Raw genomic sequence first — 26610 nt, forward strand, 5'->3', positions numbered from 1 at the left:
CATCTTATTATGAGCCTTCTTCTGGAATCTCTGGAATACAACAAATAATATAACAAGAACAACCGTTAAGTTGGCAGAAATTCTAATAGGAAAAGGAGCGCGCTACAGATTCCCGCAGCACACCGGTTTCGTTCGACTCGTAAACGACGGATGGCCAAATGAAGGAGCAAATATCGGGGTTCTTTACGAAAATTTTCCACGGCTTTTCTCTGAGGGAATAACGCGTCGCGATCCCCGTTTGTTTTATTATTATGGGAGAATAACATTACGGTGTTTCTTAAAGTGCAATCGTCGTTCCCTCAGAGGAAGACCGCCGGATTTTTTTTCAAATGCCCTGCCGTGGCGTTAGCTAACCGTAAAATTGATTAATACATTATCTGTTAGTGAAATGTATCAGCTTAAGATTTATAACAATGACATAAATGCCATTTGAAAGAAACAGGTGCACCACTGGCAATTGGGGTATAGCAGGATTTCCCAACCGCGAGCCAAATCTGATCCTGCCGAGGGCTGTGAAAATTAATCCTGCGCAAGGTTCTGCGAGAATCCTGCCCGAGATTTTGCAAAATTAGAAATGTTCCCAAACATTTGAGAATGTTACCCGAATTCAGTGGTAATCTCAGGAAGGATTTTATGTTAAACTGTTTAAGATTCTCTGAGAATCATGTACAATTTTTCGAAAAAAATCATTGTAAGAAAAAAAACGTTCATGAGAATCCTATTTGAGTAAAAGTATGTTGTTATATGAGACAAAATAATTAGATATAATTAGATCGGGGCAATACACACCGTTTTTCAGCTAAAATCTTGGTGGCTCATTTTTCCCCGCCGCTAAACTTTTTAAATAATTTTGTGTTTACGCACAAATTCAATTTCGAACAAAATTAGTTTCAGTGACTGGTAAAATATACCAGAATATTAAAAATAATTGTCTTATAGCTTCAATTGAAAACCGTCAAAATTATAAGCTTTTCATGACATAGAACAAATTTGCACTTTTTTGTGAATATTTCAAGTTAAGAAACGAATATTCGTACGATTTTTACTGAGGAGGCTATTTGAAGCATCCTCTAGCAGATCATGATAACACTAGACATTAAAACATTGTTTTGGAGGGGTGGCTCATATTGCCCATATTCATGAACCATCTCGTTGTGAACATAACATACATTATCTTATATAAGATTGTTGCAAAGGGGTGTAAGTGACAAATCTCATGGCACAGACATAGTGGTATTGTGGTATTGAGAAAATTGACTTCGAAGTTTTTTCAACATTTTGTCTTCTTTTTATTCCTTATAAATTGTATGAGGGTAAAAAAGTAACAATCGAATATTCTACGAATTATGTAAAATCATCTCAATTATCGCTGAAAACCTTGAAAACAGTATGCTGAACTCAAAATCGATCAAAATGTCACTTACACCACTCTGCGCTTGGGCCCCTCATTTATTTGCACAACAGAGTTAATTATCCAATTTTTGCGTGGTTGACCACTTCTAGAAGCATCGCGCGGTTTAATCACCAGTGTTGTACAAAATACAACAGTGCGACTACCTAAAGGTTAACGAGTATTGAGAAGAGTACTCTAACGTACTTGTAAAATATAAACTTAAATAATTCAAAATCATTCATGTTTCATAACTCGATCTTTCTTGGAGTCGATGACCTCTGCAGTGTCAAAACACGTATTAAAAAAATAACAAACTGAAATATTGATTTAAGGTGAAGATGAAACGAAGCACATCTCAAATTGTCAAAAGCACAAATCTAGATAACCTGATGGCTGATTGAGCTGAAAATATTATCGACTGGTCACTCGCTGGTGGTGATCAATCGATATAGTTTTCAGCTTGAATCGTTATTTGGTTCTCCAGTAGGTGAATTTCGTCGAAAAATTTCTTAGAATAGAAGAAACTTTCTTCCATTACTCATCAGCAGGAAAATTTTCTTTTCTTAGAAGTAAATACGCGCCGGAATTCGCCCACAGATTTGTATTCTTGAAAATTGAGGCTTGACTTTGTTTTATCTTCACCATTAAATGGAACAAACAAATTAAACATTCAACCTTATCAAGTTTATAGAACAGTCAGCGGGCCTAATATGAGAGAAATCTACACACATAATTTGTATGAATATTGTGCAATTTTTGTATAATTTGTAACAACTCTCGAACACCAACCCACACCCTTTTTGATGTGTTATGAAATTTTCGAATGATTCCTTAGTGAACCCAATTCCGTTTTACGAAAAACATTTATTTATTTATTCATTTATTTTTTTATATATGTTATAATTATTGCGAAGTAATACATTGTCATTGTAAACGTTTGAATCCTTATAAGTCATGCGTGATAAAAAATCTAATTGATAGCTCCGATGCACACAACATTCACGCAGTGAAAGAAAAATAGGGTGTGCTCTTATAGCCTTACCATTTCTTTGTTCACTTAATACTACAAAAATGCTCAATCAGTTGCCTTCGAATATGATTTAACTTTGTTAATTTTTGGCGGTTTGTTTTGTTTAAATGGAAATAATATGTTTACTATATTCCTTGCATTTTATATCTAGGAAAACAAATTATTGTTTCTCTGATAATGCTCAAGAAATGATCTCCTTTGAGCCAATGAGGTATTGCCATTTCGAATATGTTTGTAAAATGGTTTTTTGCAATCAAAAAACTGTTGGCTACAAGAAAGTCGTAATACTTCTCAATGTTGACATTGGGTTCGTTCCCCTACAAAGCTCCTGAAACACAATATAGGTTAATAATATTTATTTTTAGTTGTAGGCCATCGCAGACAAATAGACGTGACACTTAAGTTTAATTCATTGTGCTATGGCAAAATGCTACATACCTTGAATTCGTCATTCGCTATCTTACAGACAGATGTAAGAAGAATGGTAATCATCCGTTACCAAAGAACTGATGCATTCTCTACATGATGTTTTATACTTATGACACACTTGTGGTATACGTACCATTGTACAATTATCTTGAAATGGGTTTCATACTGATAATTGTCTTCATTCAAGATAGCCTTGGAATAATTTTCTTGACAACTTGTACCCATGGTACATGTATCAGATGTCTGTCCCAAGGTATTAGAGAGCATCTTCTTTTGTACTTCGCTGCATACCTTGCTTCCACAGCCATGGAGAAGTTGTCGTTCACATGCTGCTCCATCTGTTGCATGGGTGGTTCCGGTGTTAGCAAAGTCTTTGCAGAAGTCTTGTTCTTTGTAGAGGGCAATCGAAACATAACATGCAAATAATGTCTTGGTTTCGGCAAATTGGGCTGCAATTGGCTTTTGCTGAACACGTTATCTCGTTACTGTTTATAAGTCTCTTGTAGCTGGCTTTAAATTGAGTTGAGCTGGGATTATTGTTACAACCCCCTTTTGCTCGAATCGACCCGAAAAAAGTTTCGATGTGGTCTTGACTCTGACGATACGTATGCAGCTCATTTATTATTTGGCTTTCATCAATATAAAGCCTGTAGATTTCTTGGAAACTGTAAATCTTTACAAGAAATCCAAGATATCCAGTTTTATTACGGGACTCGAGAATCGGTGTGCCATCTTGTAGCTTAATGTTTCGAATATACTCTTCCAGATACTTGAATGCGTGGTGGTATAGATCGAAGTTTAATTTTTGATAACGGTTGTTTAAAACCCTTTGCATGCGAGTCCATACTGTTGAATATATCAAACATGTCGTTTAAAAAGGCTCAAGAATTCTTCAGTAGGCTCGCTATCCCGCAAAAGAGCTGTCTGATCCTCTCAAGACATTTAACGCAGACGCAACGCTTTGGCTAAGAACCTGTACAGCCAGTGAAACTTTCATTTTTGAATTTTGGAAATTGAGATGCTTGTCTGAAAGCTTGGGAGCGAGGCGGTTTCCTGTACGATTTTGAAGATCGTTTAACTTTAGATGTGGCTCCACTGTACCAGTCCATTCTGTGTAAGAAGGATTCGCTGAGCATGTAAAGTATTGCGCACCAACTTTTGCATGTGTACCGGGTCTAGTATGACGAATACATCATAGTGGGCACATGGGTGCTTGAAGCTGGTTTTTAAGGGTTGCGATGAGTTTGGTTTAAGGTTGCACCCCAGAGCGTTGGCTGTTGATAGGTTTGTGATGGTTCCGTCAAAGGTAAGTGATATAATTGTTACACCCGCTTCGTGCAGACAAGAGAGAATAATTTCAACAGCATGTCTTTGTTCTTCTGCATTCATACCGGCAATCAAAAAATAGGCAACCGGTATTTTCCACGTTTCCTGAATTCCGGATACCATGAATACCATTGCTCCTTTTGCTGGAACTGAATTTTCAGGTGGCTCGTTTCCGTCTTGCTGGCTGTGTTGAACAACGCCTTCCAAGCGCTTCGCGTGGTGATTCCACTCCACATGTTGTCGTATTGCCATCTCGTCCATCATCAAAGCTCCAAGGAGTGGCTCGCCTCTAGAAGCTTTCTCGTCGGCTTTCAGCTTCAAAGCTGCCAATGTCTCCTTGGTTATTCCTGACTCACCCGCTACACTAACATACCACCGTATTATGGTACGTTCATGTGGTAGGGTCTTTTTGAAAACTTCACGAACATACCTATAGGCTTTTGCTGAGTAGAAATAAAGCGTTGTGGCAAAGGACCGTAACACTTCGCTGCACGGCTCTCCTTTCTTACGAAGCATTAGTTCTCTGAACAAAATGTCATTCGATTGGAAACGCTAGAATAATTACCATATAGCTAGTAAAAATTACCTATGAAATTGATGTTTTTTTAAATTTACCTGCAAAAATAAATTTGCTGTATCTGAGAGTAACTTTTTTTTATTTAATTTCGCCAACAGATCTTCCATGCTTTGCAGCTTATCCTTCAGCCTTTTGACCTGGGACCTAAGTCGTTTTACATTTTTTTGGGAACGATTCAGTTGTGCCTGCACTTTGGGCAAAGCAATGGCCTTCTCTTCACTGGTTAAATCATGACCGGTGATATCTCCGGCATACCGGATTCGCCTATTTCATGAACATGTTTTGAAGTATTCTTTATTCAAATATATTGAATGGGAGATTACCTTCTACGGGTTGGGAGATCTTGCGTACTGCCATTTTGATTCACGATACTCTGTGAATTTAAAATGGCTGAATCGTCGGATGTTTGGAGGTTTGAACTTTGGTTCGAGACCTTAGAGGAGCCAGAGAGGTAGGATGGGTCGAGTACAAGAAATTCACTTAATAAAAAAAGAAAAGAACAATTGATATAGACTAGAATATGTTCCTTAGTGCGGATTCACAAAGTAATCGGTATAATACCTTCCATTTCCTTCGAAATTACCAAAAATCGTTGGAACAGCTTCATCTGTGACATTAGCGGGGCCAGAGAGATCGGATGGGTCGAAATCATGGCCGGTTATTTCTCCGGGATACCGGATTCGCCTATTTCATGAATATATTTTAAAGTGATCTTTTTTCAAATATATTTGATGGGAGATTACCTGCTACAGTTTGGGAGATCTTGCTGACTGACATTTTGATTCACGATACTCTGTGAATTTGAAATGGTTGGAACGCCGGATGTTTGGAGGTTTAAACTTAGGTTCGAGATCTTAGCGGAGCCAGAGTAGTCGGATGGGTCGGATACAAGAAATTCACTTAATAAAAAACATAAGAACAAGTGATTTAGATTAGAATATGTTCCTTAGTGTGGATTCAGAAAGTAATCGGTATAATACCTTTCATTTCCCTCGGAATTATCAAAAATTGTTGGAACAGCTTCATCTGTGAGGAAAAGCTTACTTTTCCAAAGTAGATGAAAAAACCGAATTTAGTACTATACCATTTAATTCCACTAGAGTTTGTATCCTTTGACAGATACGCGTATTTCGACCTCAACTGTAAGGCCGTCTTCAGTGTCGTGTACTAGACTCGACTTGAAGAAAACCATCGTATGCACACATTATATATTAACACTAGGTATAAACGTATTTCCCTACCCATTATTATTTTTTAAACTTAAAATTTATGAGCTTTAGGTACATTCCATCCCTCTTTTGTTGAAACTTTAAATGCTGAAAGGTACATCACGGGAACGATTAGTAGGTACCAAGTTGAATAGCCATGTATTGCCGTTGCCGTTGTCTCTGTTGAGTAGCGTCGTAGGTACCTGTTTGCAAATTTCCAGACTCTCCGCCACATCCAGTTTCCAAGGAGAAGAAACATTTCTCAAAATTTTGATATCGGCCGTCGTAATTGTATGTCCTTCTGAAAAGATATGTTCTGCCACCTTAGATTTGAAATCGTATGTCATCCCCTTGTCTATCGTCTTCTGAGCTTTTCCTATTTCCGCTAAGTGTTCCTTGAATCTAACCTCGAGAGACCGCTTTGTTTGACCAACGTAGACCTTGCTGCAGTGGGAACAGCTGATTTTGTAAACACCAGCCTTGTTTAGTGTGTTTACCGGATCCTTGGTAGAGCCTAACGAAGTTCTAAGTTGGTTGTCTCTGCTGGAAAATACCAAATCGATTCCGAAATTGCTTAGCTTTGGGCGGAGCTGTTTGCTGATGTGTACGTCGTATGGGATGGAGACTCTCTTCATGGGTTCGGTGATCGGGGTTAGTGTCGTCAAAGCATTCCGAATTCGCTGTCTTTCCTTTTTGTCGATGATAGCTTTTATCGTCCTTTCCTTGTATCCGTTGATTCTTGCCGTCTCGTAGATATATTCCAGTTCCTTGGTCTTTCCGTGTTCGCTGAGGGGTAGAGTCTGCATCCTGTGGATCATGTGGTGAAACGCTGCCATCTTATGCTGGAACGAATGATTCGATGTGTAAGGGATAACTCGCTGGGTGTTTGTAGGCTTCCTGTAGATTTCGAAATTGTAAGTTGAACTTCTTCCCTGGTGACAAGTAGATCCAAAAATGATAGTTTTCCATCCTTCTCCTCCTCGTGGGTGAACTTGATATCCTTGTGTACGCTGTTGATTGTATCCAAAATTTTAGCCAGATCGTTCCGCTTGATAACGCTGAAAATGTCGTCGACATATCTCCACCATTTATCCGGTAATACTCCTTGTTTCTTTAAATTTTCCTCAAATTCGCCATGAATAGTTCGCACAAAAACGGGGAGAGAGGGTTTCCCATGGGGGCTCCTTTCTTTTCCGATAGTAGAATGATTTGTTCGAAAAATGCTTGGAACAAACTCGCACAGCACTGAAATTGATTTTTTTCCACATTTATATCGATTTGTTCTGCATTCGCAATAGCTTGCAGCCAACAATATCTTTGCGCGTTGTCTCTGGGAAAACGATGCTTGGATTTCCAGCCAGCATTGTTTCTTGGAATTTTGCAATTGAAATTACTGCTGCAAGATGGCACGAAACACTACTGATCTCACTTCTCAATTTTCAGTTTTAAGTTCAGACCGTTAAAATTCGTGGCAGCGTATCCTGCAGATCCTGATTACTTACAGGTGTTTGTAAACAGTGAGCAAACAAAACAATTTTGACATTCCATCATTTTCAATGAAGGCTACACAAAGATGGCGGCATGCCAGTCCCCTGGATTCATGTTGTGCGAGTGCGAGAAAATATACGTGAGCTCGTTTCATGCTCATAATATGTTGCAAGTTCCCGGTAGCGGTAGAGCAGAACTATCATATGCGGAAGTATTTCGGCAATCAACACTCAAAGGCAAAATGCACCAACTCATAAAGCTTACATTTTACAAAGGCTTTATTACACCCATCGAGCTTTCTCCCACCTACCTAGCTCCTATCGACCCCCTTTTGCATCAAGGCCTGACTAAATCATGTTCTTACAAGCTAATTATCTTTCTTTACTCACGGGCCCGTCCTATAAGTGACTACCTGGCCTACTGCATCGCACCATCTTCAATGCATTCCTCGGTCGCACAACGCACGAGCACATCGCACATCTGATTCGGGAACTATGCTGATTCTGACCACCGTGGGTGACTGGTGACTACTTCGACCTTCGGACGTGTTGCTCACGTGGGACACCACCCCGGTCCCCTTCCACTGATCGGCCTGAATGGTATCGACGCAGCTCCTCCTCACTCGGTGTTCCTTGCGGCCGCTTCCTCTGGCCCGACATCGTTTGTCTTCCGAACACGATGCCGGAATGATGGTTCACACCGAAGCGCGCCGGTGGCTCTCCTTTCTCCGAGGCAATCCGTCTAGCGACCGGACGAATCAGTCTATAAGTACAAATGAAAACCCCTTTAAGGGGTCTGTTGTCTTCTTCGTGTACGACCGAATGTCCGTCGTCGCTCACGGGATACGGTTCACCAACGGAGCGTAGATTGGGAGCGATCGCTTGGGCTGGCTTTTCCTCCCGAATCGTGCGTTGAAAGTTTCTTTCGGCTTCCGCCCCAATTGTTTGTTCCGAAAAATGCGGCCTTCAATTCGTGCGCCTTCGAGCGAGAAAAATCTACACACAGCGTTTCTGGAATCGAAGGGCTCAACCGATCGCAGCTACCCTTATTGCTGGCCGTCGCTACAGGTGCGGAATCCCGGAAATTTGTGACTGGCGACTGCCCTCTTTTTGATTTTACACTTTTTCGCGACGAGCGAACAATGGCGACTTTTCCACTTTCCGGCCAAACGGTTTCTGTCTCCTAGCTGCGGTGTGATGCAGATTTTGCGATCGCTCATGCACCTCTGTGTGTGTGCAATGTTGGTTTGCACGAACATTTCAGTCGGTGGTTTGCTAGTTGTCGATTGATGCGATGGTATGTGCGTGTGCGAAAAAGGCTTTTCGTTCAGGGGTGTGCTAATGGAAGGCACACTGCGACCTCTATATTTCAGATGTTGCATTAAATAGTGTTTATTCTCATGATAATATCTAATAAACCTTAGCTCACATAAACTAAACGTAACAAATATCGCATTTTTTATCGCTGTAACGTAACATTAGTGTAATTTTCAAATAAACTATAGACGGTGCATCACTTCAAGTTTCGGCATTAACCCTTATTTTTTAATATATAATTTTATTATACATAGCTTTGTTTTCTCTTTTATTACCAAAAATAACCTTTAAATAGTTCGATATTTTGAATGTCGTCGTATTTTTTTTAAACTTCTACTATTATATTTTCATCGCGAGACAAAAATACAAAACTTTTAGGTAAAAATCGTATTTCTCCTCCCTATCCATGGATCGCATAACCGACCAAAGGTGACTCCCAGATCTTTTTCCTCCCTTTTCGAGGTGATTGTGGAGATGCAGATGTATTATCGGTCTCTAGAAGCAACAATCATTACACACTAACATTCCTTCCCTATCCCAACTGAATGTAAGGACTTGGCCGGCGCCGTTATTGATCAGTAATATGAGACCTGCTAAAATGTGCACTTTTAGAGTAGGTAAGTGGAAAGTCCCATCCCTTATTCATTTGGATCGCAGTGCACTTCTTACCAGTTCCGATCAATCACGGCCAGCGGCCATTGACATGTACAGTCAGTCTATGCTATGCTTAGAAGTTGTTTCAGAAAATTTTCATTCCATACAAATTGTATGGGAACCTTAAAAAAAAGCCAATCTACTACAAATTATGATATTTTTTTTCTGTTGAACGGAAAAACCACTTAAGAAATCCGTTGGAAATCTTGGAAACTGTAGAATTTGTTTGGCATACTTAACTCAAAACCGACCAAATTGTCACTTACTCTCGTTTGCGTTTGGACCCCTCAATTAAAATCAACGATTATTAGATTTTTACAGAAAAAACTTGACAGCCTCTTTATTTTAATTTTAAAAATTTGCTTTTCTTTCAATAATAACATTAGTGAGAAGCCTGGGGGCCTTTCTTAGCCGAGTGGTTAGAGTCCACGGCTACAAAGCAAAGCCATGCTGAAGATCTTTTCGTAATGGAAATTTCTTAGACTTCTCTGGGCATAGAGTATCATCGTACCACACGATATACGAACGCGAAAAATGGCAACTTTGGTAAAGAAAGCTCCTCTCAGTTAATAACTGTGGAAATGCTCATAATAACATTAAGCTGAGAAGCTCTGACCGGTGAGGATGTAATGCCAAGAAGAAGAAGAAGTAAGAAGTCTCTTTAACAAAATTCAAGTTTGTTGGATCAATATGGGCCTTCCTATTACATAGTAATAGAATCCATAAAAATAGGTATCTTCAATGCAAAGATAGACATTCAAAGAACTATTCTTGCGATTGAATTAAAAAGAAAAAAAAAATGAAGAAAGGGGGTACACCTCCAAGCCACATTTCAGATTAAATCCCAGCTTCGAATGTAAACGAAACTCACCTATAATTTTAACTTACATTCAATCCAGATCAACAAGTTCCGGCAGGTATTTAATAATTTATCTGCAACCGACAGGAACCTTTCCACACAACGTATACGATGACGGCTTTGCAGCAAAGTTCTGTCCGTGTTTGAAGTTTACTTAGCCGGAATGAATTAAGGCTGCTCATTCGTATGTATGTTCGTTTCGGTGAATGCTGTGGATTGTTTATGGTACGGTGCCGCAATGTGGCCAAAAGGTAAATATGCCCTGTCTCTGTTGATGAAATGTTCTGCTCGGTTGTTTTTGAGTTTTCATTCTAGTTTACTTTACGAAGTAGCTTTTCCCACAGCTACATCCTCGATTGGCAGTGCCATGCTGGAAAGTTCAGTTGACAAGTAGCTTCCGCTAGAATGAGGAATCATTTATCTAAATAAAAGTATAGACTTTTTATGAAAATGTCGATGCAATTAGAATTTATACTGATTTTACTATCCTGTCAGTTAGGTTTCGTTGAAAGTATGACTAGAATTTGTAAAAACGAGTGCAAGAATATCGATTGATGATTATCAATTTCAAGTTTTTATGCAGGTACAGACAAAAAATGAATTGTTTAGATATGGCAACACAATTCAAAATTTTCTGGATTCAAATTATAAGTGGTTGAACGCGACAGTCATTTATCAAATCGATGGTCAATTCTGTAAGCACATTATTTGGTATCATCATATGCAAAACCACAATAACTGCTAAATGACATATTCACAGCCAGTGATGAAATTCTCACAATCAAGAGTGCCATGAACAGCATGAATTCAAATTCGTGCGTTCGTTTCAAAAAACGAACCAACGAAGTAGGCTACGTTAGTATAACATCCGAGCCCAGTGGTTGCTGGGCTGATACTGGGCGATCTTTGGGAGTTTCGGTACGCTATGGCCTGCTTTGATAAAACCGTCTCGTAACGTCCCGGGCATTTTCGTTCCAGCAACTCAACCTTGGCCCTGGGTGTTTCGACAACGAAGGAACAGTTCTCCACGAGTTGATGCATACTTTGGGATTTTTGCACCAACATACGCGTCCAGATCGGGACCAATACGTGCAGGTGCAGTACGAGAACATAATCCAAAGGCCGGAAATACTGTTCAACTTTGAAATAATCGAGCCATGGACGAGTTTGGCGTTTCCGTTGCCTTACGATTACGACAGCATCATGCACTACAAGCCGTTCATGTACAGCATAGACCCTCAGCGATTGGTTACCGTAGCGTCGAGGAATCCAACGGTTACTACGATAGGACAACGCGATCAACTCAGCACACTCGATATCATTTCAATCAACTTTCTTTATTGCGTATGAACTCAATGTTACCGTACAGAACAATACCGCGTTTGTTTGTATCAATTTTGAAGATGCCCTTGAAAAACAGATTCTGATTGGGATTGTTTCCCATTTCTGCGAAAACATTACGTCTATTTGGTTTGGTAGTTCAAAGATGTACGTGATAGTTCTGGTAGCCGGACTGGTCTACCTCGCTTCAGCGAAATTTAGCGTTAGCGATTTATCGAGTTATGGAACTGCGCTGTATCGTACAATTGATCCGAGAGTTGGTAATCTAGGTATTTTTTGTTTAATTCATAATTCCTAATGTTCATTTCGCCGTAGATGACCTCATAAAAAGTTTGGATCCAGCTTCGCGAATTCAGCCATGGCAGTTGGGTAATCTAGTCGGTGGGGATATGACCTTGCCAATACCAAAGTTGCAAAACGCTCTCGTTGGCAACTCCAGTTCATACTTTCGTTGGCCAAATGCTACCGTAATCTACAGTCTGGATGGCTCATTCAGTGAGTTTGCTCAAGGTATATGTTGTAATTTCGAATATTAATGAACTGTTCATCAGACAACACAGAACTTCTAAATATCTACGGAGCGATGCGAGAGTTCGAAAAGTATACTTGTGTCCGCTTCAAAAAACGTGGCACAGAAACAGCATATGTATCGATCGACAACGCACAATACGGATGCTGGGCGGATGTTGGCCGAGGACGTGGTAAAACACGGGTTCATCTGCAACCGGGCTGCGCAAATGCACTGACAACGCCCATTCATGAACTCATGCACGCTCTTGGATTCCATCACGAGCATAACCGGCTTGATCGCGACGATTACATTGAAGTGATCTACGATCACATGATCCCGGACCCTTCAGTGTACTTCAACTTCCAATTGGTCGAAGAGACAGAAACAACCAACTTCAGTGTACCATACGATATTGGGAGCATCATGCACTATTTGAACACTTCGTTCTCCGTTAAACCCCAAACTCTGAGAACTATGGAACCGTTGATCCCGTGGAATGGAACCTTCGGGCAAGGTCCAACGCTCACCAAGTACGATGCACTGTTGATCAACATCATGTACTGCGGAGTTCCGGAGCCCACGGAACCGCTTCCCGTACCGCATGGATGGATACCGGCGGAGCCTATCAAGAAGGTCAGCACAACGACTCCGGCGACCTCAACGACCAAGAAGACGGTTAACGTTAAAAAGACTACAGCTTTTATGAAAATGTCCAACAGCAATAAGCAGAAGATGGAGGAAGATCTCAAGAAAATCCTAGATTCCAGGAAAGGATTAGGATCCAAGCCTGTACTACGCAATTGACATTAACAATTCCACTGAAATATAATTCAGCAGATATTGGTAGGCATTTGCAAAATTTTAATAAAATTTGTTTCAGTCAGTATTTGGCCGCTTCTTTTTAATTACTGTGGTGTCTCTAGTTGTCATAATGAGACATTTTTCAGATTGTTTATTTAGTGGTAATAATTTCATAAAAAATTGACACACATTTTTCAAAATTATCGAACACAGAACGCGAAGGACGTGAGAGAACTTTGCATACCCACGTTGAAATCCCCCGGATAAAATATACAACTGTATTTGTGTTGTATATTTTATCCGGGGGATTTTGACGTGGGTATGCAAATTCTCTCACGTCCTTCGCGTTCTGTGTTCGATAATTTTGAAAAATGTGTGTCAATGTATATGAAATTATTACCACTAAATAAACAATCCCTACGGATCATAACGTATTGCAACAGTATTGTCAGTACCATTCGAAACATTTGAAATACAAAACAATATACTTATACTATACAATATACTAATATTAACGTCACTTTTTCACAAAGTATATTCAATTTACTTCACTTTTTTACGAAGCGCGCAAATTGATTTTAGACATATAAGTGGGAAATTATGTAACGGAATCTACTAGTTAATCTGATTTTTTTTAACTTATGCATTGTAGTTTAGTACAGATGTGATTAACATATGAAATATTATATTACATTGTTGGTTATACCTGCCATGCAGATTAATAAGCCTGATTTATGAATCTTTTAAATCTTTGCATATGCAAAGAAATTCAGAGCAACATGTTGATTTGATTTTGTTGTTGCAGTGTAGTATTGCTTTTAAGAGATGTCCCAAGGACTTCTGGGGATATAGGTCATAGAATCTGCATACATAATAAGGTGCATGGTGGGTATCTTCGGAAGAGTTGTTGAGTAGCTCAAGGGTTGACATGCGGTGGTCATTCTGATATGGAATTATGCCACCAGACGGCGCTAGTGTACATGGAACTTTTGTTTTGTGGATAGCTCAGTAGCCAGGCCACTTAGAAAGATGGCGTCTTCGGCAAAGTTGTTCAGTAGCACAAGGGCTTAAGGGCTTATATTCTTATCAATTGATAATTGGTTACGCTTGTAGATCCTAAGGCCTAAAGAGATCTTGGAGGACCAAGATCATCCGCACGTATTAATACAATACACAGTTTTACTCGCATGAACGTTTATGAGCGTTTGAAGTACAGTCGAAGCTTGTAATAACGACATCGCAAAGGACCGTCGTTATAGAGAAAAGTCGATATAGAGACCTAGGGACCGAAAAAGTCGCTATAGAGAGCTTGTGTCACTATAAAAGTTGTCATTATAACGAGCTTCGACTGTATTTAAAAACTAACCTTTAAATCACTTATTACAGTTGTAGATCCCAAGGCCTAGATTCAATGGAGTCTTTGGAGGACCAAAACCATCCGTACAAACCAATAAAATATTCCAATGACTGAAATGAATGATTAAGAGACTGTGCCATATTAAAAATCTATTGTCTATCGATCACGCTTGTAGATCCTAAGACCTAAGCATTCGGAGATATTTTTCTCCACAAAAAATGATAAACTAAAAATGTAGACTCCAAAAGGCAAAACCTCGTTTTACGAACTAAGCTCCCTCGTTTTACGCACTTATTCAATTTACGAACCAATTCTATTTACGAATCTTCTATCTAGTTCGTAAATTGAGATTACAATGTATTGTAAAATGACGATATAATGACAGTGGAATATATTGTTTAAAAAACTCACTGTATGGTGTTTGAGGTTTTTGCTTGAGCTACCTTTCCCCAAATGTCGTCTTACCGTCAATACCTTAAATCCCATGTTTGCTTTGTAAATAGATATTTATCTTATAATTTAATATTTTTTATTTTTATTTTATACTTTTTTCGTCAATCAATAGTAGACTACATGTTTGCTTAATTCTATGTTGTATCATATCTTAAGGAATTAAAATATTGTCTTAGCTTTGTTCGCGACATGTTCAGATCAATTTCTGTGCAATGCTGATTATAAAAAGACATCATTCAATTCATTGGGTCGAATTTTGCATAGTTAGTTCGATGATTATTTGATGCAAACAAATTCCGATTTCTAAACTGTCTAGCGGGCTTGTAGGTCATAAAAGGTGGAAATTTGGCGTGACATAATTTGTGTACCATCCCTATAAAAGAAATTGCTTCTTTACTGATTCGATTCTATCACCATGTGTTTTTATATGCGGGGACCACACAATACTACAATATTCTAGAACTGATCTTACATAAGCAATGTACAAGGTTTTAATCGTATATGGATCCCGAAAATTGTAGCTAAAACGCTTAATAAAGCTCAGCATATTGGTAGCTTTATGGATAATAGTATTATAATGATCAGTAAAGGTAAGTTTAGAATCTAATATGACACCTAAATCTCTATTCTTATCAAGGCTGGTTGGGCACGTCAGGAGTTAATCATCAATATTAACCTCCTTTTCCCGAGCAGCCTAGATAGCCGCGTAGTGTCGGTAGCGGTTGTTTCAACTGGCTAAGAATTAACACTACGGACTGCCTGTTCCGGTGGTAAAAGTCCACCTCACAGGTGACCCCTAATTTATGGTGTGATGCGTACCGTGCCTAGGAATGAATGGTTAGGGGGGTCTAAAACCTAACCGCAAACGGAGGCTGTGGGGTACCAGGGCGCCCTCCACAGTATTGAGTCCTTCCTGTGCTACCCGGAGCAATGGTGCAGGTGACCTTGTGTTTCTCCGAGATAATCGGCTGCCCTTCTTCAGTCTCTATCCTGAGGCTTAATAAGGGTGGGATTATGAATATGTTGACATTTAATTTAAATTATCACCTATATGGATTCGCATTATGCGTTTACACAGTGTATTCTGTGCTCTTTCGCCTTTGGCGACTTTAAATAGATACCGATCTGGTTTTTTCGTTGCTGGTCTTTTTCGTGCTGAGATTGCAAAAAGCTTAATCCTGCCTAGTTTGGGTAGTGGCTACGGTTAGGTTAGCTCAGATCAATCTTCAGCATAAAAGAACAGCAACGATCAATCTTTGCAGACTCATGCAAAATGGTGCAGCCCAAGTGGCGCTAGTTCAAGAACCCTACTTTCGTAGAGGAAACTTCTATCTAGGTAACCTTGTGGACCCAGTTTTTTGCTACTTTCAGCAAACTTGAAATGGCAAACTCGCGCTCCATGCCCCGCGCATGCGTGCTCGTTAATAAAGCAATCGTTGCTACACTCATTTCTGAGTTAACTACCAGAGATGTATGTGCTGTCACAATTGATGTTTCTGTTGGTGACCTCAACAGGAAATACGTCTATTGTTCGGTATATTTACCACATGATGAACCATCCCCAACGGATGACTTCAAACGAGTTGTCGTACACTGCGTAACAAAAGGCCTTCCGCTGATTGTGGGCAGTGATGCCAATGCTCATCACATCATCTGGGGCAGCTCAGATATCAATTTGAGAGGCTCCAGTCTGATGGAATACTTAAGTAGTACAGACCTTGGATTACTTAACATAGGCAATCGCCCAACCTTCATGGTTTCTAATAGAGAAGAAGTGTTAGACATAACGCTCTGCTCGAATAGAATCAGTCACGAGTTGACGAATTGGCATGTATCAGATGAGGAATCATTATCTGATCATCGCTACATCTTCTTTGAACATTCAAATGTAACTGCGCAGACTTTGCGTTTTAGGAATCCCCGGTCAACAAACTGGGAACTCTACATTGAATTGGTTGCGACCAAATTTCATGGATATTCTCCGTCCATTGAAAATCCGAGTGATCTGGATGATGCCGTTGATACTACAACATCCTACATTATGGAAGCTTTTGAAGAAGCATGTCCTCTGCGGTCTGTAAAGACTACAAGAGGGACCCCATGGTGGAATTCCGATCTGACTAGACTCAGGAAACAATGTAGAAGGAGTTGGAACAGACGCCGTTCAGCTGGATCAGAGTCGTTCAAGTCGGCTCGCAAGGCTTACAAGAAGGCTCTTCGTTCTGCTGAACGATCCGGCTGGAAAAACCTTTGTACAAATGTTTCCAGTTTTGAGTGAAGTCAGTCGGCTGAACAAAATCCTTGCAAAATCTAAGGATTTCCAAGTGAACGAAATTCGCTTACCTAATGGTGATTTTACTTCTTCCGATGAAGAAGTTTTAGAATGTTTATTCAATACACACTTCCCCGGATGTGTGGACATAGCATCTACGGATGAACCAAATGTCTTTTCATGTAGTTACGAGTCTCTGGCCTCGGCTCGCAGTATCGTAACTACTGAATCGATTCAATGGGCACTTAATAGTTTTGCTCCTTTCAAATCTCCAGGAGCGGATGGGGATTTATCCTGTTCTGCTCCAAAAGGGGTTTGAGTTTATCAAACATGTTTTGAAAAAGCTACTTGTAAGCAGTTTTGCTACCGGGTATATTCCCAAATCCTGGCGTGATGTTACTGTAAAGTTTATCCCGAAAGGAGGACGTGCGTCGTATGAAGAAGCGAAGAGTTTTAGACAATCAGTCTGACCTCTTTTCTTCTGAAATGTCTGGAACGCATTATCGATCATCACATCCGTGATGTTTATTTGGCAAAACATGCCTCTTCATGTGAATCAACATGCTTACCAATCTGGAAAGTCCACTGTGACTCTTTTTACACAAAGTTGTATACGATATCGAGAAAGCATTCGCTCAGAAGCAATCCTGCTTGGGTGTTTTCTTGGATATTGAGGGTGTCTTTGATAACGTGTCTTTCGATGCCATATTGGAAGCAGCACGAAACCATGGGCTACCTACAATGATTACCAATTGGATTCATCAAATGCTCAAAAACCGACATCTCTTCTCGACATTGCGTCAAGCAGCGATTCGAAAATTGAGTATTTGCGGATGCCCCCAAGGGGGAGTCTTGTCACCACTTTTGTGGAATCTCGTAGCAGATACGCTATTGAGGCAACTCAATAATAGCGGTTTTCCAACATATGGATTTGCCGACGACTATCTAGCTCTGATAGTTGGTATGTGCATAAGCACCCTATTCGACCTGATGCAAAGTGCTCTTCAGGTAGTCGAGAGTTGGTGTCGCCAATATGGCCTTCGGTTAACCCGAATAAAACATCTATTGTTCTGTTTACGGAAAGACGAAACCGCGATGGAATTCGACCTTTACGTCTTTTTGGCACTGAGATTAATGTGACTGATCAAGTAAAGTATGTCGGAGTCATTCTAGATTCCAAACTTTCATGGACACCTCACATTGATTTCAGAGTCCAAAAAAGCTTGCATGGCCTTCGGTCAATGCCGGCGAACCTTTGGTAAAACTTGGGGCCTCAAACCCAAATATATCAAATGGATTTACACAACAGTTGTTCGACCAATATTGGCATATGGATGTCTGTGTGGTGGCAAAAGGGCGAAGTGAGAAACAATCCAATCAAAATTGGCCATCTCCAAAGGATGTGCTTGAATGGCGATGTCTGGTGCGTTCTCTACAACTCCCACAGCAGCGCTCGAGGCCCTTTTCGACGTTGCGCCACTACACATATATCTTAAACAAGAAGCACTTTCTTGCTCTTACCGTTTATGGGTACTGGATCTACTGGAGAAAAGAATCCAGTGAATCGTAGATCTACACACACTTCGTTGTTTTCCACTTTTGGTGAATTGGGACAAAATTGTCCTTGCCCAAGTGATCTCACAATTCTTGTCACTTTCCTTACAGGACATTTATCACACAATTCCCTTCACGGGAAGAGTGGACGTCTGGCTATTTGGAAAGAAGTATATCAAACAATATAGTATGTTACACTGATGGCTCCCTTCTTGAAGGTAGAGCTGGTGCAGGAGTATAATTCCCGTGCACCTAAGGCCTGAATTCAGTTTTTACTGCACTTTGGTAGAAACTGCAGCCGTTTTATCAGGCGGAATATTGCCGCTTAATGTATGGAGTGCAAATCAGCCAACTTCAACAGCGGGTAAATGGCTAAAAGTCATATACTTCTGTTCAGATGTCAAAGTCTGCTATAAAATGCTCTCGCTTCGGTCCAAACTCAAAGGTCGAAGCTTGTTTATCGCATGTCGAACTCAAATTGAGGAACTGAATTCAGTCATCTGTAAACCTTGTATGGGGTAACTGGCCATTCTCCATCGTTGGAAATGAATTGGCTGATGAGCTAGCTCGCGATGGAGCATCGCATGACTTCATTGGCCTGAGCCGGCTATTCTCCAATTTCGAAGTGCTGGTGAAGCTTCAAGATAACTCTTGGGCGGCCAAATCAGCACAAAGCAATATTGGAATAGGTTTGGAGTCATGTCGTCAACAAAATTGTACATTACTGAGCCATCTCCAAAGGGTGGCAAAGTATTTAACAAATCTGTCAAAGCAGAATTTGGCAGTCTCTTTGGTCAGAGCGTTGACAGGCCACTGCCGACTCAACTATCAATGGCAAATATTCCAGCGTGCTGACCTCATTTGTGTGTGATAGTTGTGACTTTTCCGATTATGGAACTTCGTATCACCTGATATGTAACTGTCCAGTTTTTGCGCAAATGCGATTCCAATTACTTGGAATTACACTTATTAAGTGAAACTGAATTCAGAAGCCTGAATCTTCAGGACATTCTGTTATTCTTAACCCGCTGTGGTAATGAGCTATAGGCTCTCTTTACGCTCATGCGTTTTGCAGTGCCCTTTTTAGGGCGCTGTTCGAACCCATTGTGGGTATGGAGCTACATGCTCTCATTTCGCTTATGCGATCTTCCCTCTTCAAGGGACCCCCACTCCTATTTCCTCCCATCTTTCCCTTCCCTTTCCTCTCCCATCGGGTAGATGATGAAATAGGCTCAAATATGGGCGATGGCACAAATCTCCCAACTGGTGGGGAACGTGCCTTTGGAGCCGGCCTTCTGATACCTGAATTATAAGATCAGTAAAGGTAAGTTTAGAATCTAATATGACACCTAAATCTCTATTCTTATCGCACTTTTGAACAATTTGATTTCCTAAAGAGACAGTATTCTGTGGTGTTTCCGTTTTCTGCTATATGTGATTAAATTACATTTTTTGACGTTTAATTGAAGTAAGCTTTTCCTACGCATATGTAAAATATACTTATTTCATTCAGATAAATGTCGCTATCTTTGTTGCTATTGATTTCCATATAAACTTTTCATATCGTCGGCATAAATAAGATTTTAAGATGTTTAAGCACATATGAAATTTTGTTAACAAATAATTTAAATAACAATGGACCTAAATGTGAACCTTGGGGAATTCCTGATGTAACGTGAACAGGTTTACACAATTTTCCCTCAAATCTGACTATTTGTTGGCGATCTGTTAAATAAGATTCAATCCAGTTGAGGAGTCTCATCGCAATCCCCATTTTATTGAGCTTGAAAATCAACATAGGAATGTCTAGTCTGTCAAATGCCTTACTAAAATCGGTGTAAAGTGCTTCGACGTGGTTACCTCTATCCATTGCATTCAAAGTGTAATTTACAATTCCAAAAGGTTTGTTGTAGTAGAACGACCTTTATAGAAACCATGTTGTGTATTCGTTATTCTATGCTTTATTTGGCTAAACACATTTTTATTTATAATTGATTCAAATAGTTTTGGAATGGATGAAATAATACCAATTCCACGATAATTTTGAACATCAGATTTTCTACCAGACTTGTAAATGGGTATGAGATACGATCTTTTCCATTCTTTTGGAAATCTGCCCATTTCAAGTGACTTGTTGAATAGCCAAAATAATGGTGCTGTAAATTCATTAGCTAAGTTTTTCAGTAAAATAGGTGGGATTCCATCTGGCCCTGATCCTTTGGTGGAATCTAAATCCTTCAGTCCTGTTAAAATGTCCTGTACCAGTATTTGACTAACACCGATATCGTTTGTAAAATCAGGAAAACTAGAAAAATATTCAAAATCACGATCTTTATCCGAAAAGTTAGTAAAAGTCTCTTGGAAAAAAGTAGCAAAAAGATTGCACATGCCATCTGGATTATCTGCTGCTCTATCATCCAATGTCATTTTAGATGGAAAATTGTTAGACTTCATCTTCGATTTAGCATAGTTAAAGAAGTTCCTAGGACAAGATTTTAAATCATTTTCTATTTTTGTGTTGTACTCTTCAAGTGCAGCGGATATGGCTTGATTAAGTTGGTTGACAATATACAAATAATTTTCTAAACTTTCTCGAGATTTTTGTTGCCTGTAAATTTTATGAGCCTTTTGCTTACGATTTTTTAAATTAGTTATTTGCTTATTAATCCAAACAGGGTTTTTCGCCCCTTTTTTACAACGTCTTCGCAATACTGGAACTTCCATCTGAATAATTTCCGACAAAATTGAACAAAAATCCGCCACTGCACTTTCTAAATCTCCTTGGTTTTTCAAAACGGATTGCCAATCTATTCTATTTAATTTTTGTCTAATTCCGTTATAATTAGCGTTTTTATAATCAAAGAAATTCTCAAAGTCACAGTTGTCAGTATTGTGATTATTGTGAACAAAAATTGAGTACTCAATAGCTGTGTGAAATGCTTCATTTTTCCATAGTGGAGAAAGAGATTCATTCACACAGAAATCTTCCATAATATTTGAGAATAAGAAGTCCAAATAACAGTTTTGCCGGTTTTTCACATGATTTATTTGATTTAAACCTAAAAATGCAGCTTTTTCAAAAATAAATTGTAATGATTCGTTTTCACCGTCAACCGGAAGCAGAATGCTTTCGTTTTCGGAATCACGAATAAAATCAGCATTACGCTGATTAAAGTCGCCATAGATATGCACTTTGAATTCTGGAGATAACTGCGACAAAATGTCTTCAGCGGTTTGAAAGAAAATTTCATATGATAATTTGCAAGCATGGTCTGGCAGAAAATACACAGAAGCAAATATATGTGTTTCACCGGCGATGTGTGCTTTCACCCACACATGTTCAAATTCTTTATGTTTTGGTGAAATAATTAATTCTGAATTGAATTTCGTAGATATTGCGATGAGAACTCCACCACCAGACATTCTTTGGATAAGGACCAGATCTCGGTCATCTCTGAATACATTGAAACTATTACCAAAAACTTCTTCACTTTTAATTGTTTCATTCCAACTAGTTTCAGTGCCCAAAACAACTGAGAAGGATGAAGTTACAATTCTTTTATAAATTTCGTTCATTTTAGATGCACTCTTCATGCGATTAAAATTTTGGCAATATACTAAAATTTCGGTAGTATTTGTTTTTGAAGAAGTTGATGGTAACACTTCCCTTTGTATAACACTATTTGAAAGTTCAGATCCATTATTAGATACATTGTCATTATTTAAAATATTACCAACTGGTTGTTCATCAGCCACGATTGGATCGTCAGGGTTTACATCTGAAGACTGCGTCAAGTTGATCGAAAACAGCGACCAAGAAAACACCTGAACATCCGTTTTGCGACACTTAAACTCACTTTATTTGCTTTCTTGCACACCGGTACCTTTATTTCCTCCCACTTCCTTATAGCCTATCTCCTACCTTCCACTTCCTCTTCTTCTCTTCTTCTGGTGGCGGGGCCCCTTCTACGTTCCGCTACCACACCTTGCTTCGTCGCCGCCGGTTCGCTTCTCTCTTCGGTTTAACTGCGATCGCGACTCCTCTCCGTGTTTCCTTCCTACAGTCTTCACCTTCCTAGATCTTGGCTTGCCGATGCTGCGTCACTACTGGCAAAATGGCATCTCCAGACGCGGCCTCAAGCACAAGGCACGCGTTTGCAGTCTCGAGGGTAATGAAGAGTCCTGCAGCGTATTTCGAGGCGGTAGGACCACTCAAGATCTTCGGATCTACTACGCGCACTCCAAGGCCCACGCTCTACGCCAAGACAACGGCCAAGGTCACTCCAAGGTCACCAAATGTAACACTAACGGTAAAACCAAGGGTAACACCAAGGGTCCTGCGGGTATTTGGAAGACAAATGGGGTGTTTTAATAATGGTGACGATTGGGAGGGAGGGGGGCTTGTCGAGGGTCTGTTACCTGGATGTTTCCAATTATCCACAATCCACTTCTTGCTTTGAACTTAGCGCTTTATCACTTCTTAAGTTTTCCACAGACGTCTATCTTGCTTGAATATAGGCTCGATAATGATTCTAGAGCAATGGTGGATGCTCTTAGAACCCTCGACCAAGACTTTCCCGCAATATCCGAGTTCGCCATATCATGGCTCCTTTTACGCCACCCCCTAATGGCCGCCCATTCTCCTCGTCCTTTCAGGCCTAGTGATGAATAGCGGAACTGTCATCTATGTGGCTGCATGCTGTCCAGTGGGCGATGGGTGGTGACGCTAACAAATATTCACACACCTTCCTGGTTTTTAAAACATAACAATACTGTACGGAACACACTACATCGCGAAAATCTCACCAATCTCGGACAGACAGACACACCACTGGTTACAGATAAGATAAAACTCTCCTGATGGCGTTGCACACCAATGCATGCCGCGTGGAAGTTTTTGAAGCAGAACTCGCACTTCAATAGGAAGCAATCGTCACTGATATTGCAAGATTTAACACAACACTGCATTTTTACCGGTCACGCGCGATGTTTGAAACAGCAAAAAAAAATAATTTAAAATAACTACGGAGCGTTTAAAAATGCGTCTACACCCGACGACTTTGTCAGTCAGTGAATGAATACTTAATAGTATAGTAGTAGTAAAATAAATGTTTAAAATTAGTTTTAAATACATTGAAAAGTTGTAATAAATAAGTAACTTAAAAGCATGCACACTCAAAAATTCAAAAATACGAATCTAGTGAACAAAAATTGTTAAAACACTCTTACATAACACTATACCCCTCGTACTCACTGCTGAACAGCAAAATGGGCTGCCACATACAATTGAAGGGATCAAGGAGAGAAAATGAGACAAACATGCTGAATTTGTGTAAATGAGAGGTACCTGGCTATTGCTTGATAAGCCAAAGTTTCTTTCCACTTTACCTCTTGAGCGAGTCGGAATCTATTTCGTTAAGATAAAATCAAAGCCGTGATATTGTGGAATTTTGACTTAGAGTGTACTGCTAGCGAATCAGGTATGAACAAAGAAACTAAAATAGCCCAGGTACCCTCTAATGAAGCCGTATTGTGGAATTCTTGTTCCTATCAGGACCCAAGGGTGCAATTTCTCACCCACGACCACGTGAAGTACCAGAGCGAATTGGTTATCTACGGGCCGTATTATCCGGGGACTCCAGTTCGCGATATCTGTGGGTTTTAGAGGTCGGATTAATCCTTCGATCCTTTGGAGAACGCCCATAGACACAGATCGCCGTATTGTGAGGATATACCAGGCAGCTGTGACAGATAACCCCAAGCTATTGTGTGACGATCAGGTCATCCTCGTGTAAATCTATTAGGAAGCTGGTGCTATCGGGCAGGCAACCAATACATATTCATTCTCATTTTGGGGGCTTCAACGCTTCGATGAAGTAAATTCAATCAGTTTAGTTACAGCAAGCAAACGAGTTAGTTCGCTTTTGTGCTGCGATCCGAAATACCCCCAGTTATCGTTGGGTCTGTGATTCCGGGAAGTCGTCGGGAAGTAAGTCTCGAGGTTATGTGGTCATCGTCGAAGGTTGGCCAAGTTCTGCGTCGGACGTAGTTTACACTCGGTAGCAAGTTCACGAAGTCTTCTGCGTCTACCAGGCACGTTGAACCCCTCTCTGCATGCTATTGGGACCACCAACCATCCCAAAGCGTCGTGGAAAACCACCCCAGCAGGACTTTCCTGCCGATGTGATTGGAATCCACCTAGTCTTCATTCCCAGCAACAAGTAGTCCCCCTCATGTGGCAAACCCCATCGAGAGCAGCGCATCATCACCAAAAGGCCGACCCAACGACACACATACATGTAAGTTAAGAAATGAAAAGATAAATGATAATTTCCACTTCATTTAGAATAAGGGCTCATTCACAAATTTCATATCGCTGAAGGGGGTGGGTGGGTGTCCTTATGATGTTACGGCTCTTACAAAATTTGTAGAATATTCATACAAAAAGCGTAACGAGGGGATGGGGTGGGTGTCGAAAATGGCCATTTTTAGCGTTATGAAATACAGTCGAATTTCGTTCGTTGCACTATCGTTAAGTGGGCTACGTTTTAATTGGGTCCTAAAATGTTTAATGAATTCTTGTTTTTATTTAATAATACGAAAGAGCATGTTCTTGCAACTACTTTAGCATTTTTCTAGCTCAAATAAACGGCTATAACCTTTTTAAAAAACGTTCGAATGACGTTTTCTGGCGGGCCGCTCATTGTTGTTGTTCAAAAAACTAGCATGACATCTGAATGGCGCTGGTCACATTTTTGTTGCCGATGACTTCCCCGTCTCTTTCAGCGCATGTTTCTCCCCGGTTTACATGTATTACAGGTAACGTAGATGAAAAATATCTTCCTGCCTACTGATTTAAATTTTACATGCGAACATTAAAAACTTTGTTGCATTGCCACCAGCGCCATTATTGAATGTGCTCCTTCCAAATGTAGCGCTAGAAGAAACGTAAATAAATCGGCCCGCCAGAAACTTTCAAAGCTGGTAAACAAACGGAAACCATATGATTCTTAACGTCTCATAAAATGGCTTATTAGTGAAAGGAATTAAGGGTTTGAGAGGGTTAATAAAGAAAAGGCTCATGATGGTTCCGAGAGGGTTAAGAATCGATTAAACAGTACTTAAGTAATATAAACCGAAAAACACTACAGTTGGTAGCTCTGTTTTTCTTCTGTTCTATGTTATTTGACAGCTCGAAACTCAGCCCGATTAGTGAAAATCTTTCACTAAGTGGGCTACAGGTTTAGTGCAACGAACGAAAGTTGACTCCTGAATAGCCAAAGTACGCCGACTCTGAGAGAATCGACACAGGCCCTAGCTTGCCGGCATACAGAGATACAAACGGGTCCTTCTGACCCGCGAGTAACAGTCGTTTCCCGATCGCCAGTTCCCCGAATACCTCGTTTCTCCGAATAGCCCAATTTTACCTCCTTTATGCTGAGTTTTACCGTCCTCAGCATTTTTGGCAATATGTGTTTGTTTGTTTGTTTATTCATTAGGCAGCGTAAGGGAAGCCCTTTTTAAATAATACCTCCGTGCAGGGTTGCCACTAGATTTTTGAAAATGTCTGGCGAGTTCAAAATAAAAGTCTGGCAGACACCATTGTGCAGGTATACTAATAGACTCTCAATTTCGACGGTAACAAAAAATATACAACATAGAAAAAAATATCTAAATTCACATCAGCACTAAAACATGGCCTTTTCTAAATGTTTAAGTCTGTATTGGAAAACATTCTAGTATTTCAGCTATGTTATTTATCAAATAAGTCCTTTATGTTTATTTACATTCTGCCACATAGATTCTTATGATTGTATAAAATTAAAATCAAAACGATGAATCCCTGAGAAAGTTTCACCATGTCTGTTTTCAAAACTCTATATCAAATTTATAAATGAGAATTGCACTCTAGTAGAGTTGATCTGGACATAGTTTAAACTACCGTCAGTTTTCAATGAACAGAAGAGTCTAAATGCTAAAATACCATTGCATAACAATAAAGTCACATAGGATGACCTCCTCACTACCATTCATCATTTAT

General features: G+C 39.9%; 2 protein-coding genes across 3 annotated transcripts; both read left to right on the forward strand.

Moving 5' to 3' along the window:
• The first annotated feature begins 10280 nt into the window (after positions 1 to 10280).
• LOC110680216 (astacin-like metalloprotease toxin 2) lies at positions 10281 to 11729 on the forward strand. Of its 2 annotated transcripts, XM_021856030.1 has the most exons (4): positions 10281 to 10791; positions 10853 to 10975; positions 11041 to 11198; positions 11259 to 11729. In XM_021856030.1, the coding sequence occupies exons 1-4, from the start codon at positions 10725 to 10727 to the stop codon at positions 11628 to 11630; spliced, it is 720 nt and encodes a 239-aa protein (XP_021711722.1). In that variant the 5' UTR covers positions 10281 to 10724; the 3' UTR covers positions 11631 to 11729. The 2 variants fall into 2 exon arrangements, with proteins under 2 accessions (XP_021711722.1, XP_021711723.1); XM_021856031.1 differs by having other exon boundaries at positions 10281 to 10975.
• Positions 11730 to 11733: 4 nt separating this feature from the next.
• On the forward strand, positions 11734 to 12995 carry LOC5570319 (low choriolytic enzyme). The gene is made up of 3 exons (XM_001653095.2): positions 11734 to 11881; positions 11937 to 12116; positions 12173 to 12995. Exons 1-3 carry the CDS (start codon positions 11767 to 11769, stop codon positions 12934 to 12936), a joined length of 1059 nt encoding a protein of 352 aa, XP_001653145.1. The 5' UTR covers positions 11734 to 11766; the 3' UTR covers positions 12937 to 12995.
• Positions 12996 to 26610: the final 13615 nt, after the last annotated feature.

Source organism: Aedes aegypti, unplaced genomic scaffold (assembly GCF_002204515.2).
Source record: "Aedes aegypti strain LVP_AGWG unplaced genomic scaffold, AaegL5.0 Primary Assembly AGWG_AaegL5_hic_scaff_1055_PBJ_arrow, whole genome shotgun sequence".
Classification (NCBI taxonomy): Eukaryota; Metazoa; Arthropoda; class Insecta; order Diptera; family Culicidae; genus Aedes; species Aedes aegypti.